At 40.8% G+C, this 15970-nt stretch overlaps 1 protein-coding gene across 1 annotated transcript in view; it reads right to left on the reverse strand.

The window, feature by feature from the left end:
- Nucleotides 1-15970, reverse strand: part of UTP20 (UTP20 small subunit processome component) — a 91851-nt gene that overhangs the window by 5908 nt on the left and 69973 nt on the right. Inside the window, exons 44-56 of the mRNA XM_090272636.1 lie at nucleotides 12114-12212; nucleotides 10869-11036; nucleotides 9525-9691; nucleotides 8749-8890; nucleotides 7762-7878; nucleotides 6357-6527; nucleotides 5995-6126; nucleotides 5479-5589; nucleotides 3533-3612; nucleotides 3060-3129; nucleotides 2734-2916; nucleotides 1874-2005; nucleotides 1242-1374 (exon numbers count right to left, since the gene is read on the reverse strand). Coding sequence (XP_090128762.1) covers nucleotides 1242-1374; nucleotides 1874-2005; nucleotides 2734-2916; nucleotides 3060-3129; nucleotides 3533-3612; nucleotides 5479-5589; nucleotides 5995-6126; nucleotides 6357-6527; nucleotides 7762-7878; nucleotides 8749-8890; nucleotides 9525-9691; nucleotides 10869-11036; nucleotides 12114-12212 — 1705 coding nt within the window. The remainder of the gene's footprint in view (nucleotides 1-1241; nucleotides 1375-1873; nucleotides 2006-2733; nucleotides 2917-3059; nucleotides 3130-3532; nucleotides 3613-5478; nucleotides 5590-5994; nucleotides 6127-6356; nucleotides 6528-7761; nucleotides 7879-8748; nucleotides 8891-9524; nucleotides 9692-10868; nucleotides 11037-12113; nucleotides 12213-15970) is intronic.

A 15970-nucleotide genomic window follows, 5' to 3' on the forward strand; every position in this document is an offset into this window, starting at 1 on the left:
AGTGAAGCACACCAGAGTAGGCCATATCGTCGTCGGCAGCCGTCCGTCTCGAGAGACGATGGTGTAGCTTCTTAAGAGTCTATCTGCACCGCCGAGAATGGCTGTGCAGTCCGACTCGGGAGTGACACGGTATCTGTCTCCTCCCGTGTTGAATCGACATCTTGCGATGACGCTGGAGTGTCCTCTCCAGTGAAGCTGAAGCTACAGAGCCTGGGCAGGGTGATATGGAGGGTCTGCTGTTGCCCATGCAGCAGACCCCCCCTCTCTTCGCAGCTGAAGGGTCCAAGGGAAAGACGGAGTCAATACAGCTTGGCTTCAGGTGCGCCGCAGGAGTTGCCGGTGTTGACTACAACGTCAAACCGCCTTAGGGACTCCGGCTCCGGATTTTCTGTCGGGGTTTACTCCCTTAGCCTTTCCCCTGAAGAGGTATGCCGCAAGGCAGCGGAGGTTTTTTGGAGTCAGAGTTTTCCTTCTCTGATGTGCCCTGACTGGAAGATCGAACCAGCGACACTTAGCTCGCAGGCCGATGCTCAATCCACTGAGCCAAACCAGCCAGGGCAGTAGGCCATATAGTAACTAAGTAATTGTATTTACTTCTCATAGGATCGTGAGTTCTCTTAAAACAGATGGGTACTTAAAACATTCATTCTAATGTATTTCCTACTGACTAATCAAAATTGAACATGCTAAATTAAAATTTCTGGGATATTTTTTCATTCAAAGAGTGATATATAACAAGTCTCACAGAAATGACATGGTTTAGGAAATTCTGACATATTTACAAGATGGACTATTTATAGCTATTTAAAGGGATATCTACTAAGTATATTATAGTAATATGATTACTTAGGTATAGATAGGATGTAAAAGTTTATATGGAATTACGCAACCTCAAAAAAAAAAATCTCAAAAGACTGGAGGGAAATATATCAAATTATCATCAAGTAGCAAGAAGGACTTCAGAAATTCTTTCCATTCTTTAACTCCCCAATAATTAATATTCTTTCTTTTATAAATAAAACATATTACTTACAAAGTCATAAATATATATATATATTTCAGAAAGAAACATTTTCACTGTAATCAATATAAAAGGGCCCTTTAAAGTCTTTTTCTCATAGACTTTTTCCCTGATTATATACTTTCTAAAGTATTCATATTCTAATTTCCCAAATCCGTTCTCAATAATTCTAACACAATTAATATGTTTATTTTTATTTAAATAAAAAGATAATACTCACTCCAGATTTTACTCAAAGTCTGAGAGGGTTTGGTAAACTGAATAATATTACATTCTTTGATGAGTTTACTTATCAGTGTAAGAAAACTAAACAGAAGGCGATCTGCACCTTTCTCTTCAGTCTCTTCCATGATCTAGGAACAGGAGGATGCAAACAAATGAACACAACAATTTCACAGCACTTGACAGACATTTTTATTCCAGTAAGTAAATCAACATCAGGGTTCCTCCACCTTGGCACTACTGACAGTCAGACGGGACAGGTCTTTGCTATGGGAGGCTGCCCTGTGTACTACAGTATGCTCAGCAGCGTCCTCGGCTCCCACCCACTAGATGCCGGTAGTACCTCCTACCCTCTAGTTGTGACAACCAAAAATGTCTCCTCCAGACATTGCCAAATATCTCCTGGGGGACAAAATCACCCCGCTTGAGAACCTTTGGTTGTCATATAGTATGGACGATAACTTACTTTAACCCTCATTTAAAAAAGAAGATCCAACTGCAGTAAATTCCTGCTTTTATTAATTAAAAAGCATTTTGAACACATTATTTAACCTATTAGTTCTACCACCTGAAGCAAAACTGTAAAAATTAACAAAACTTTTATTCCCCGGCTGCAAGCAAATAACTTACATCTTCAAAGTTTTCAGGATCAATTTCCTTTTCAATCACAGGGAGCACAGTTCCAAGTCTTCTTTCAAAAGTGACTCCTTCATTTTCCACAAACAAGCCACAGACCAGGGCAGCTAGTTGTCTACTTAATCTCTGCCAAAAGTAAACCACCACAAGACAATGTCAACACAGCTTGGGAGGCTGTTTCCAATGCTATAAAAGGAAGATGGGCATGAGTCTGTTCTCAACCGTTCTTTATGAACCCAGAAATCAATGGAAAAAGGATCATTGTTGGCTAACAAGAATGTGGAGAAATCTTCATACCCGAGAATAACATTTTTAAAAAGTGATATTCATCATTCACTAAACAATGCGTTTTTCTCATTTTAAATTTAAAAAAATGGAAAGAAGTTTCATATCATCCTCCCAGAGCCTGTCAACTTCTAATTTTACTATGTAAACCAGTATTAAGATATCACATGTGTTGTTTGTATTCCACAAAAGACGGGCCAGTGGTGTAGTGGCAGAGTCAGCAAGTGGACACAATCAGTGACAAAAATTACATTCCATCAATCTAAATAAGCAAAAAAGCCAAACCAGAAACAAAAGTACTCAGCAGTGGGTGCTGGTAAAGTAAATTATGATACATTCATTCAGTGAGTGGAGTAACTGGCTGGCATTAACCACATAGTAGGACTACAGGGGATGATGATGTTACCTCTATAACTGAAATTTTACTATGAGGAGATATTATTAACATAATCAAAATAATACAGCTATTTGGGGAAAAATTAATTCAAGAATGTATATGTATTCTTATTTAAAGTACGGACACCAAAAGCTAAGACTTTTCATTGAAATAGGATAGAAGCAACCCTAACCTTCTTTGCTCCAAACCAGGTGGTAACCATTTCGAAAAGCCAATCTTTTTTCTCAAGGTTGATTTTGCTGAGTAAGGATTTGATCGTCATGGACGCCATCTTTTTACACATGGCAGAGTCATCATTCACCATCATTAGACAAAGAGGAATAAAGAACATCCCACAGTTCTCGTGGAGCAGTCCCTAAAAGAGAACAGGCACTTGTGAGCACACTCAGCCTGGACGCTCACACATGCCCCACAAAGGGAGGACCGTGGGCTCCGAAGGGCTCTGAAGGGCTCCCGGGAAACAACAGCTATCAGTTTGTCTCCATGATTATACGGTACCTGAGGGAATGCGTCAAAGAGATAAGCAATCATTTCCAAGGTGGACTCTCTCCCGGTCTCATGTTCGTAACTAGGGCAAGAACATTAGAAGGACTTGTAAGTATCTTTTAAATTTACCAATAATTATTTTTAAGAATTTGTAACATTGTCTCAAGGTGCCAGTCTATTTCTTAAAAAGTGGAAAACACTCCATCTTCCCAATTCTAATGCTTCTATATATCATGCTACTGTGCAGTGTTAAACGTAATTTTGTTAGCTCTTTACCATTCTCCTAAGTGGACTCTAATGACAACCAACGGTTGGACTGAAGTGAAGAGTAATGTACAGAACTGCTATCTGAAGCTATGCACAATGTTTGCTAGTTAAGGCAATGATTCTTTCCAAACGTTTGTTCTTTTCAAAACAGCCGCCACATTTAAAAGAGAGAAGAAACTACCCCCACCGCCCCCGTCTAGTTTATTACTTAAACTTACTTCAGTTGAGCGAGCATGAATTCCAAGTTTGGTCTCAATTTATCACCCAGGGGATAGTCAAGAATATATTTCAGAAAAACCTAGGAACAGAAGTCACACAAAGGATTACTGGGATCCTATCTCTCCAGGATTCCTGTTTCCTAAGCTGCTTTCTGGGAGACACTGGTAGGTTAAAGACTCGCAGAAGAGTGACTGGTTAGGCGAAGTTTACATCTGTGCTTTCCTCTCTCCTCCCACTTCACTTATCCAGTCCTGCCTACATGCCTCATTAAGAGTCAAGCCGGGCCCACCCCTGGCATGGTTGTTAAGGGCTCCTAACCCAAGTTCACATGCTGGAAACTCCTCTCTCTCTGATAGGTGGGGTGGGGTGGTAGACTGAATGCAGATTGTGGTTCAACCCTGGATTCCCCCTGGAAGAATAACAAGGTGATAATAACATTAATACTGATAGTCACTACTGCATTTACTAAATATCTTCTACGTGCCTACCACTGGGTTAAGTGTTTCTCGGTTAATTTTCATCACTTCCTTAGGAAGCAGGTGATGTTACCTCATTTTACAGGTGAAGAGAAATCAGTCTTGGCAAAGAAGTAGGTAACTTGCTCGGATGGCAATGCCTCGTTTATCTGCATCCATAGGCTCTGCTTTCAAACTACATATACTCTTCAGCCTCTTTTATTAATGAACTGTAAGAACTGGGCACACCATTAAACTTTCCAGGCCTGTTTTTCCCCCGGCCATAAAATGGCGGTGCTATTTCCTTCAAAGGACTATAACAAATAGAAGTCATGTATATGAAGTGCTGGGCACACAGCTAGTGCCTGATAAATAGCGGGCGGCACTCCTTCCTAACAGTAGTTAAGGAAACTGTTTCTCAAGACAAGCTTCTTCCTTGTTCTCCCTGAACTCCTTAGCCCAAACCTTCCTTTAACTCTGAGTTCCTATTTCCAATTCAGACCCTTCCACCTCCTGGGTTGAAGGGCGCTCCCGTGATTAGGGACGGACAAATATATGAACCCAAATCCACTCGTATCACTCACCCTGCCTACTGATGTCAACAGTTTTGTGCTTACCTCAGAAGAAAGTCCTGAATCTTTTAACAAGACCACAAGGTCCTGCCTGACCTGGCTCCCCTCCCCATGTCACTCACCTTCATTAATCTCCTCCGACAAACTAAGCTCTTAACCGCCTCAAAGCTTACCTTCCATTGGCACTCTGTTCGCTTGGAAGGTGAAGCGTTATTCTTCCCTCAAGTCCTGCTCATGCCAATGCTCAGGACAGCCTTGCCCGACTCTCAGGCGAGGTGGTTCTCCACCTGATCATGTGCTCTTATCACATGCTCTTCCATATTTCACCAGTTTTAAGCACAGTTTTTCACATTTTAACATCTGAAATTGGGATGTGTCTTACAATTGATGACATGTTACCCTTGTGTCATAGGGTTCTTTTTTTTTTTTTGAGACATATAAATTATGGTGTGTCCTGTGATGAAATTTGATAATATTTTTTTCCTCCTGGCACTTATGGTGCCTATAATTAAAGAACTGTTTGTGGGATTTTGTTTTGTGCCTGTCTGTAAGTTAGGGACTAAGAATTTCGATGGCCACTCTTCTGGCAGCAGCCGACACAGGGATGCGTATAAGTAGCTGATGGCTGGGCCACTGAGTGGAAGGCCCTGCTGCAGAAGGAAGAGGTGCTTCTCCATCTACCTGGACATGCCTCATACAGTGGGCTACACGCAAAATGATCCTTGTTAACTGTAAACCTAAGACAAAGCCAAGGCCCTTTCTCACACTTGGGGTGTACGTGGGTTCCCGAATCACGGAATAAAGCATCAATATGACACCAAGTCGCCTTCAGAATTCAGTAAATGTTGACGTTTATCTAAGAAGGAAATGGAGACGGCAGGGCCCAGCCCTTGCTATGGGAGTAAGGTCTCTACAAACCTGTCTGCACTGGACTCGGACAGGTTCGCTTTGCGCAGAAACTGCCAACTTGGATACTTTCCGCATGACGTCATCGATTTCTGGAACCAGCAACTTTCTTGACAAAATGGCCTGAACACAAAAGGAAGAGACATAGTCTTCATGTTTTATTGCAGATGGGCAAAAGCTGACCTGGTGTTAAAGTAGTTACAGGCAGTTTTCAAACATAATGAAAGTACCTCCAAAAGAAAAAGAACATACACTTAAAAATCACTAAAATGGGCCATTTTATGTTTTGTATATTTCAACACAATTAAATAAAAGGAAAACAATGTCCAAAATGATAAATACAAGTACATCCTGTATTTGTACAGAATTCCCTGGAAGTATTAATATAAAACTCACATTCAAACATTTTAATAACTTTACTTAACTTTGAAAGTCTACAGCTAGTCAAAACACTGTGTTCCACATTATTTTAAATATCTGACATGAGGCTCATAAATTGTAAAATCCCACATTCTGACGACACCATACCTTTAGGAGACCAAATGCAGTGGCTTGTCTCGATGTATCATAAATGTCCTCCTCAGCATATGCTAGCAGAACCTGAAGCTGCTTTTCCGTTATCTGGTAAGACTTCACTTTCTTCACAAGGATGGTCACACACTGCAAGTTACAATAGCGAGGTTAACGGCCAGGATGTCCCACAAGTCAGGATTCCGTGAAATCATGAGGACTTAATATCAATGCTTTTTCACACAGAAAACCAACCCTCTGGCTTTAGCAAATTAATCTGGAAAAAATTTTGACCACGACCACAAAGGACAATGTGGAAAACTAACTTTGGTGTTACTCCTTGGCCTGGCTATTTCTAAGGGGAAGTGAAACCACCTCACCTTGAAACAATTTACCACCAGGTGGAAGTTCTGACCCTTGGCAGCCCCGAGTTTTGCATAGTCCTTCAGCAAAAGGAAAAGGTGTTTCGTCAGCTGTTCCGCTTTGGTTTCTGTGGAAGGCAGAGGGAACCTCAAGACCCAGATCAGACTCTGTAATGCACCTGTGATCACCTGCAAAGCAAAACCAGACAGAACCAATCAACTTATAGCTACCATTCCCAATAACCCAGCAGCTGAGGCTGTGCACTCTGTAGGCATTTGAGGGGAAGGGATAAAATGCTCTGCCCAGCCCGCTCTGGAAGAATGGTGTCCAAAGTGTAAGAAGACAGGGAAGTTCCCATTCCCTGTTTTAGAAGAACTTACTGCCTCTCCAAGGCAAGGGAGGATGTATCATAAGCCCACTTACTGTATTCTTAACCCGTATGGGTAAATAATAGCATAAGTTGGCCCATTTTCATAAATTATTTTGAAAAATACATTATAAATGGTTTTTCTATTTTCTAAAATGGTACTTCGATTTAGTCATTTTTACTAAGCTTATGTCATGTATACAAGACACTAATGAATATTATAAATACAAAGATAAAAAGGATTCCGTCATCTATTTATGGAACAGAAGCATGGGAAACAGTTAACTCCTGTGTAAAAGGTATTTAAAAAATGACGTGGGACCAGCTGATTTACAAGAGAATCCCTGAACCCTCATGCCCAACCTTAGACATCGCCTAAGACCAGCTTGTTCACCTAGTTCACCTCCACCTGAAAGACTCCTACTGCTCTAGTTGCTGCGATGGCCCTACCGGGTTAGCTTAGATGAGGGCACAAAGGAGAGAGCTCCGAGTCAGAAAGACTGGGGCGTCAATCCCAGCTCTGCAGCTTTTCCTTACTTGACTACAGAGATGCCACTCAACCTCTCGGCACCTTCGTCATAAAACAGACAATCTGAGCAAGTGGGAGGGTGCAGGCTTTAGAGTCTGAGACGGAGGCTCCCATCCTGCATCTATAATCTGGGGCAAGACACTTAGTCCAAGACCTCGTCTCCTCGTCTGTACAGCAGAAACAATACTGTATGCCCCATGGGCTGTTCTGAGGATTCATAGTAGCGACAGTGGCAATGTCGCTGATGATAATTACTGACGTGGGGACATCCCTACTCACCCTCATGAAGTTGCTGCAACGATCAAATGAAGTAATTAATGTACCTAGAAGGGCTTTTAAAACTCTTAAGGGCTATCCAAACACATGGGATTACTAAATTGGGGAGCGATTCAATGCAGGGAGTAGAGGTGGTTCATAATGTCATAAATCCCTTTAAAAACCCAACTCTCCTGTGACACACAAGAGAATAAGAGTCCCAGGTGTTTTGCACAACCCAGCTCTTGTGAAGGCACAGGTAGGTGCTCACCTTCACATCCATGGAACCCAGGCAGTCTATGAGGAGAGACACAAAAGGGTCCAACATTTCCAGAACGTGTTCACTCGAAGACTTGATCTTGGAAGTCTTCAGGCTCAGATGCAGGAGCTAAAAAATGTTGAAAGGTATTTCACATTAGGTGCCCATAAGACCAAATGAATTAGGGAAAGGTGAAATGATTTTAAGAGACAACTTGAAATGTTAAGATGCTTCCATTTGATATATAAAATTTTGAGAAAACAGAAAACTGCCTGGGAGAGTCACAGTAAGCAAAGAAGGTGGGAGCTCACTGTGTGGTTTGAGGTTCTCAGTTCATTTACCAAATGGTTACTCAGCTCCTACTTTGACTCCAGGCACGGGCTTGGCACACGGGACACACCAAGGACCAACATGGACGTGGTTCCTGCACTGATGGATCTTAGCCGGGGAGACAGACCCGCAGAAATAAGTAACTGTAAATGCAGGGTTCTGTAGGGATCTGGGCAGAGGAAGAGTGGGTGATGAAGTCTTGGGGTAGGAATGGTGTGCAGACTTTAAGAACCAAGGCAAAGCCACGTGTGGCTGGAACATTGTTGAAATGGTGTGACAAGAGGCGGGGCCCTTGCAGCCCAAATGAAGGACTGGCTCTCTCCTAGGAAAAATGCAAGCCAATGAGGGGTTTTCAAAGGAAATGATCAGACGTGTGTTTTTAAAAGCTTACCACCTTTAAAAAAAAAGTAGTGTAGAGGTGCAAAGTCATGGCCAAAGCAACAATGAAACCATATTAAATATTAAGTCAATCATTAATTCTCAGAGTTATATTTTCAGAGTCTTAGAAGAAATAAATAGTAAATGGACCAATGCATCTTCTAAAAAAATATTCCATAATTTATTTACAGTAAGGAATTTATAGTGGAAATAAGCAATGCTAGAAATTCAGCAGAGTAGTAAAAGGGTCAGACCCACTGCGGGCAGCGAGTCTCAATTTAAGGTTCTTACCCGAAGCCCAGACTCAATAAATATGTGCATGTTGGTCTTCCTGCTCACAAGAGCTTTCTGCCCACCTCGCACTGGAGTTGGGGGGAGCAGGAGACAGCTCTGGGGTGGCAGACGTGGATCGGGGGCAGGGGCTGCTGGAGTTCTGTCAATCACAGAGGAACGAAAAATAAAGGAAGGAACACTGTATGCTGCATTCACATAAGTTACTGTGGCCCTCTCTGGAGATGAGAACTGAGCACTAATTAAAAGTGCTGTTTGCTGTGTTTTTTCTCCCTTAACCAAAAGAAACAGATGACACCCCCGAATTCAGATGAACAACACAGGGCACTCCCCTTCTCTGATTTCTGAACACAAGTGCAAAGAAGTCTCTTTTAGAACACAAAAAATCGAAAGGAAGTTTACCGGTATGGTATTTTTACATCTCTTAAGGTCTAAATCTCTGTTTGATCAGAACACAAGGTATATATTTAGCTCTATCCTAACTTTGATTCAACAAATATCCAAAACAGAAATGGTATCAGAGAAATTCCAAAAAAAGCTGGCTGTCACAGCAGCCTCACTCATCAGAAAAAGTCATTCATCAGAAAAATCTCATGTTGAGATATATCACTTGGAAGGACCTCAGCTCAGACACCACAAAGGGGAACCACTTATAACTCAGATAAATAATTCATTTTTTTACTAAACCAAATTATTACATTAAAAGTAAATAAGAACTGAATGGTTTAACAGAAGCAAACATCTAAATGGTTGTTTTCTTTTCTTTTTAAACTTACTTTTCTTTCTCTGTTAACAGGGGGAGATTTTCACTGACCAAACCGTAACTGAGCAATAGAATGGATTCTGCCGTCATTTCCTGATTTACAATTAGTCCTGCAATGATTCGGCGTAAGGTCTCATGAACTTTCCGGGCCAGTTTTAAACTCGTGGTATTTTGCAAGATCTAAAGGCAAACACAAATGTCATTCTGAGGTAATATGCAATTGTATTTAGATTTGTTGTAATGGTAATTAAAATATATATATATAAATACATACATATATTTGCTTTTTAATATATATTTTTCCTAATTAAAAAAAAAGAAACCCATTCTTAATAAAATGTCAAAAAGATATAACATATGAAGTCAAATTTACCCAAAACCTCAACCCCAGGGAAAACCCCGGTCAGCAGCATGGGTGCCTGCATTTCCGGCACTTCCTCTCTGCTCTTTGCTGGTGAGGCCCAAGGGTACACAGCTGGAGATGCCATGTGACAATTGTAAGACACGGACCCTCCAAGTGCATTAAAGGCTATTCCCTTGCATAGGACCTGGTATTAATAACTTCCCTGATCTTGGAGGGATTTGATCATATACATGGAAAACACATGTACTCTGGTCACTCTTCTTCGTCCTCAAAATATATCTGATATTCTTAGGTCAGGCTAAATGCATTCTAGGAACAATTATGGAGTTAATCTAGCACCCAAACAGTTGGAATTATAGTTAATCCATGCCATTAGATTGTGCTTCTGCTCTAGTTTTAGTACGTAAAGCTGTGATACAGAGAATTAATAATGTTTATTGAATGTTTATCCATGCAATAGGCACAGAGAACTCTATGAAGGGAGGTAAATTACAGTCCTTGTCCAATAAGAGTCAGAAAGAGCAGAAAGATGTTAGCTTCGGATCAGAAAGATCTAGAACTAAATCTTGACTTTCCTCCTTAACCATGTTCCTTACTACCTTCATGAGCTTGAATTTCTCCACCTCCAAGATGGAAGTACCAACGATCTTACAGGGCGGTCATATAGTCCAGAACAGATAACGAAGCTCGGCATTCAGAACATAATATACGTTCAACAACTGCCAGTTTTCTTCGTCTTGGTGTTCTGGGAGCAGCAGCCTGACACTAGAGGCTATGTTCTTTGCTGCTGACCAGACCCAGCTGTACTACACTTGCATCTGTGGTTCACATCAGGGACCCAGATCCTTGGATTGGAATGTTCCACTCAGGGCTGCCAGCCAGTGGCCGTGAGGTACTGGTGTCCTTACACCAGGGAGATCGTGATCAAGTACAGGGTCAAGGTTTGCCCTGCGGGGCTTTCTGAGATCCCCTGGACTGCATTCAAGTCCTCACCTCTTTCAGGGGAAGGATAAGTTTTGTAACCTGATCTTTTCCTACAAACTTGCCCAGGATTTCATAAGAGTCGTAACTCTTGCTTCTTCGTGCCTCCATGACTTTGGAAAGGATCTGCTTTACTTCCTTCTCTTCAGCAATGGCACCAAACAGCTCGTGATTAAAAATCTTTAAAAGAAAAAAGCCAAATGGCAGTTACCTACATTCAACGAGATACAAAAACATGAGCAGTCTTTGAAAAGAGCACTGGTACATCCGAATTAAGAAAAGCAAGTTGGGCTGTACTGAAATTAGATGGTAGGAATTTCTATTAGTTTTCACCTTTTTCAATGTAGTTTAGGGACTAAAAACAAATACAGAAACACCTGAAGGTTTATACCAAAGGGAAACAAAAGAAGAATTCCTTTCGTTTTCAATGTCCTCAATAAGTTCTGCAACCTTAAGTGAAATGACACATAACAAAACCAATTTTACCACAGGCTAATTGATACAAACATCTTGTCAATGTTATAATGAAATGACATTATTCAAGGACCTACTGTGCTATATAGATTTATACACAGAACTGTTTAATATACAGACATGTCTTAGATAGTACCAAAGAATAGCTTAATTTCTTTTTAAGAATTCTCATGACATTTGCAATGTATTATCAAAATTAATGCACTTAGTTCAAAATGTTAGTGTCTGCAGTTTTAATAAAATGTTGTGTGGCAAATTTAGTCTCCCTAATCTTACCCCCCAAATTATCAAATTATTCTATTTTAAAACTTGTAATTAATTTTTCACTATTATAAATAAAGCTCTGGTAAACATACTTTTATATAAACCACATATCACATCTCTGATTATTGTTTTAAAACAGATTTTTGAGGAGAGGGTGCTGGGCGGAGGGGAGCAAAGGAAAAAAAACTGGAACTATTGTAACAATATAATCAATAAAATATACTTAAAAAAAAGAAGATTTTTGAAAGTGGCTGAGATTGTTGCTCATTTCCTAAGCTCTTGATACATAATGCCAATTTTCCTTCCAGAAAGGTGACACTAACTCGTGACCTGCCAGCAGTGGCAGAGCACCCGGTTCACTTCACTGGGGTCTTAGCTTTTCAACCTGCTCATCTGAGACATGAGACAGTACACTATTTTCATTTTCAAAGGCTATTATTCTTTCTAATTTTGTGAAATGATTTTTTTGGTGTCCTTTGCCCATTTAAAAAATTTAGAATTCCTTAATCTAAATCTTACCTCAATCATTATTTCTAAAGAAGAGTCCAAATCTCCGACCTGTAGCGTGTTGGTGAGGCCGTGTAGCAGCATGTACACAGTGAAAGTCAGCACGTGGACCTACAATGAAATGCATTTGAAAAGTATGAATTGTTAAGAATACCACACTAGGAAAAAAAAAAAAAAGAACTAAGAACTATTGCAAAGAGAGAACTCAGGGTATATATCTGTCATCAATGCAGGAAGAAGCTTTGACAAATGACACATGCTTATATCGCCATCGGAAATCCTTCAACCAAACAGTCACTTTGTACAAAAGATGCCCAGAAACACATAACCATACTTAGGATTATTCCAAATAAACCAGGCCAGGGATCTAAAAAGGCACAAGAGCCTTAAACTTTACAAACCAACCCCTAAATTAAAGCGTTTGCCAATGTTGAATGCAATCAAAGCCGGTACATAAAGTGTTGTGAAAGACACAAATAAGTTTCTGCCCTCAAAAGTAACCACAGCTAACATCCCGAAGAGCTTAACACAGGCTAGGCACATATTAACACCTCCCATATACTGAATCATATAATCCTTACCCATTCTATCTATGATGTAGGTGCTATGTTATCGGCACTTTTTAGAAGAGAAAGCTGAGGCACAGAGAGGTCAAGTAACTTGCCCAAGGTTACATGGGTAGGAAGTGGTGGAATCAGGGTTTGAAAGCAGGTGGGCTGGCACTGGAGCCCCACCTCTGCATCACTAGGCTGTGCTGCCTCTCAGGCTTTTGGATTCTTTATACTGCTTCCAGAGCTGTGACACTGTCCAGGGAAACACCAGAGAATGACCACAGGCCAAGGAAACACACTTGGTTGTCAATATAGATTGGATTTTTAAAAAAATGTTACTTATTTATTTTTAGAGAGGGGAGAAGGGAGAGAGAAAGAGAGGAAGAAAAACATCAGTGTGTGGTTGCCTCTGACACGCCCCCAACTGGGGACCTGGCCCGCAACACAGGCGTGTGCCCTGACTGGGAATCAAACCAGCAACCCTTTGGTTTGCAGGCTGATGCTCAATCCACTGAGCCACACCAGCTACGGCTATAGATTGGGTTTCAAAGGCATAATTTCATATGTATCTACTTGTGACCTTTCAGTACTTTCACATATTTAAAATTTTTGTTGAGGGTTTTATATAATTAAAAAAATCCTTTTCGGAGGATGAGAAATGATACCCAAAGAGCACAATTTTGGTAGTGCCTATGTGATTAACACTAAAACCCAACCCATTTGTCCTTTATTTTAATTATTATTTTTTATTAAGTTTATTGGGATAACATTGGTTAATAAAATTATGTTTCAAGTGTTCAACTTTATAATACATCATCTGTATATTGCATTGTTTGTTTACCACCCAAAGTCAAGTCTCCTTCCATCACTGTATATTTGACCCATTTACCCTTTACTACCTCTCTTATTTTAGTAATTTTAATAAATAATGGGATGGGCTTGAAAAACACGTGGTTAAAAGCTACTCATTTAAATAATGTACTCCATTAAATTTTGACTAAATCCTCCATGACAGAGCTGTACTTTATTTCTTTGTGCGCTTAGTACCCACCACAGCCCTTGACATGAAATACCAGGAGTTAGACGCTGGCTGAAAGGACGGAACGAAGCTGGATACTGACGGAGCTCCAGTCCCAGGTATGATGGATAGAGCACTCCCCCTCATCTTGGGGTATACAGAATGCAACTGTAAACCTGGCCAGGATGCACAGAGTGACTACTGGGGGGGAAATACCAGAATGCAAGGAGACCAAACGTCCCGTGAGTTTACCACCGTTTTGTATCTGGTATTCCTCAGCCAACGTGAAAGTGGGTGCCAGGATGCAGAGAAGCCTAGGAGAAACCCTTTGAAGAGTAGAAGAGGGAATTCATAATGTTCCCAGAGAGTGAGGAATCCTCCTCCCTCTTTCTTGTAACCATTCTATTCTCCTATACCCCAGCCCCTCAGCACCCCAGTGGTGATGGCAGTGGCAGTGACCTGGATATGGGGACAGGCAGGAGGCACAACTCTGGGAGAGGAGCCTCCCTCCTTTGGGGGACCTGCAGTTCTAAGAGGGTGTGTCAGCTTTGGTTGCTTTTCTCCTTCCTTGTCTGGCTACCGCTTGGCCCCTGATGTGGGCACAGTAACAGGAAGTGCGTGGCAAAGTAGAAGAGGCAGAGCCCCAGCTTTCTAGCTGGAGGACTGAAACTTACAGAAAATAAAGTATTAGCAAAGAAAAAGAAGATATAAAGAACTAAATGGAAATTTTAGAACTGAAAAACCCAATAACCAGAATAAGAAATTTACTGGAGAGGCACGATAGCAGGATGGAGATAAAAGAAGGAGTCAGTGAACAACAGAGAGGAAGAAGATTGAAAAAATACGTAAAAACAGAGCCTCCGTGATGAGTGGGTTAAAAAGAGGAAGTCTAGTATTCATTTCATGGGAGTTCCAGGAGAGGAGGAGAGAGTGCAGTGCAGAAAAAGCATGAGGAGAAATAATGACTGGAAACTCCTCAAATTTGATTGAGAAGATCAGCAATCCTTGCACAGGGTAAAATGAAAGAAAACCACATTGGCATATCATAATCAAACCGCTGAAAAATAAAGACAAAGACAAAGTCTTTAAAACAGCCAGAGAAAAACAATGCATTACTTAGAGGTTGGAATAGCGGGATTATTCGTCAGAAAGGCCAGAGGGAAGTGGGACATTTTTCAAGTGCTGAGAGAAAAAAACTATCAGTGCAGAATTACATATCCAGCGACAATATCCTTCAGGAATGAAGGTGAAATAAAGACACTCACAGATGAGGGAAACGAAGGTAATCTGCTGCAACCAGCCCTGCTCTATAAGATTCTACAGGAAGCTCTTTAGAACGAAGGGAAATGATACCAAAAAGAAGCTTGGAAATTCAGAAATGAAGGAAGGGCAGTAGAAGTGATAAATATCTGGACAAAAAAACAGACCACTCTTCTTGAATTCTTTAAAATGTATTTGACGACTAAAAGCAAAACTCTCACACTACCTGATAACGTTTTCAATATACGGCAGTGTACAGGAACAATTGTAACACAAACAGAGAAGGGCGAGGGGACCTATGTGGTATTTACATTCTACTTGAAGTTGTAAAAGAGTGACTCTCAGCAAATCATTAAAGGTAAGTGTGTATACGGTAATCCCCAGGGTAGCCACTAAAAAACTATACAAAGAGAGATGGTCAAAGTGAATACTGATATTTTTAGTGTGTTAGACTTACAAAGTGTAGAACGGGAACCCTGCCAGAACCTATGAGCAAATTAGGACATGGGAGGGGAACCTAAGTACCAGGGGTCTTGGCTGGCCTTGAAAAGAACAAGCTGCAGAATTTCTCTAACTTGGGATCACCCGGAATCTTACTAAAATGCAGCTTGTGTAGGTCGGCTGTAGGGCCCTAAGTTCGGCATTTCTAACAGGCTTCAAGTAGCTGCTGATGGTGCTTGCCCAGGGCCCACCCTGGGAGAGGCGAGGAGCTAGTGAGCCACGCAGCTTCTCAGAAAGCTTTGTATTCTACCTGGAGAGCTTATTATTTTTATGACTTACATCATATTTTTCAACTCTTAAACAGTGTAAGTTCTTTACTGTTAACATTTGTGTCAATATGTTGAATATGCATTCAGCAAGAATATTTTTAAGAACTCAGAGAATGAAGAACTTGATAAAAAGTGATTTAAGAGAAAATGACGTTATGTAGCCTAAAACTATAATTTTTATGAAAATAAAGGAGCTTTTTAAAAATACTGATTAGAAACTTTTGACTGATTGCTATCTCAGCACATCAACCATACTGAAGACAGACCCAA

The sequence above is a fragment of the Furipterus horrens genome, unplaced genomic scaffold (assembly GCF_987537825.1).
Source record: "Furipterus horrens unplaced genomic scaffold, mFurHor1.1.pri manual_scaffold_4, whole genome shotgun sequence".
NCBI classification, from domain to species: Eukaryota; Metazoa; Chordata; class Mammalia; order Chiroptera; family Furipteridae; genus Furipterus; species Furipterus horrens.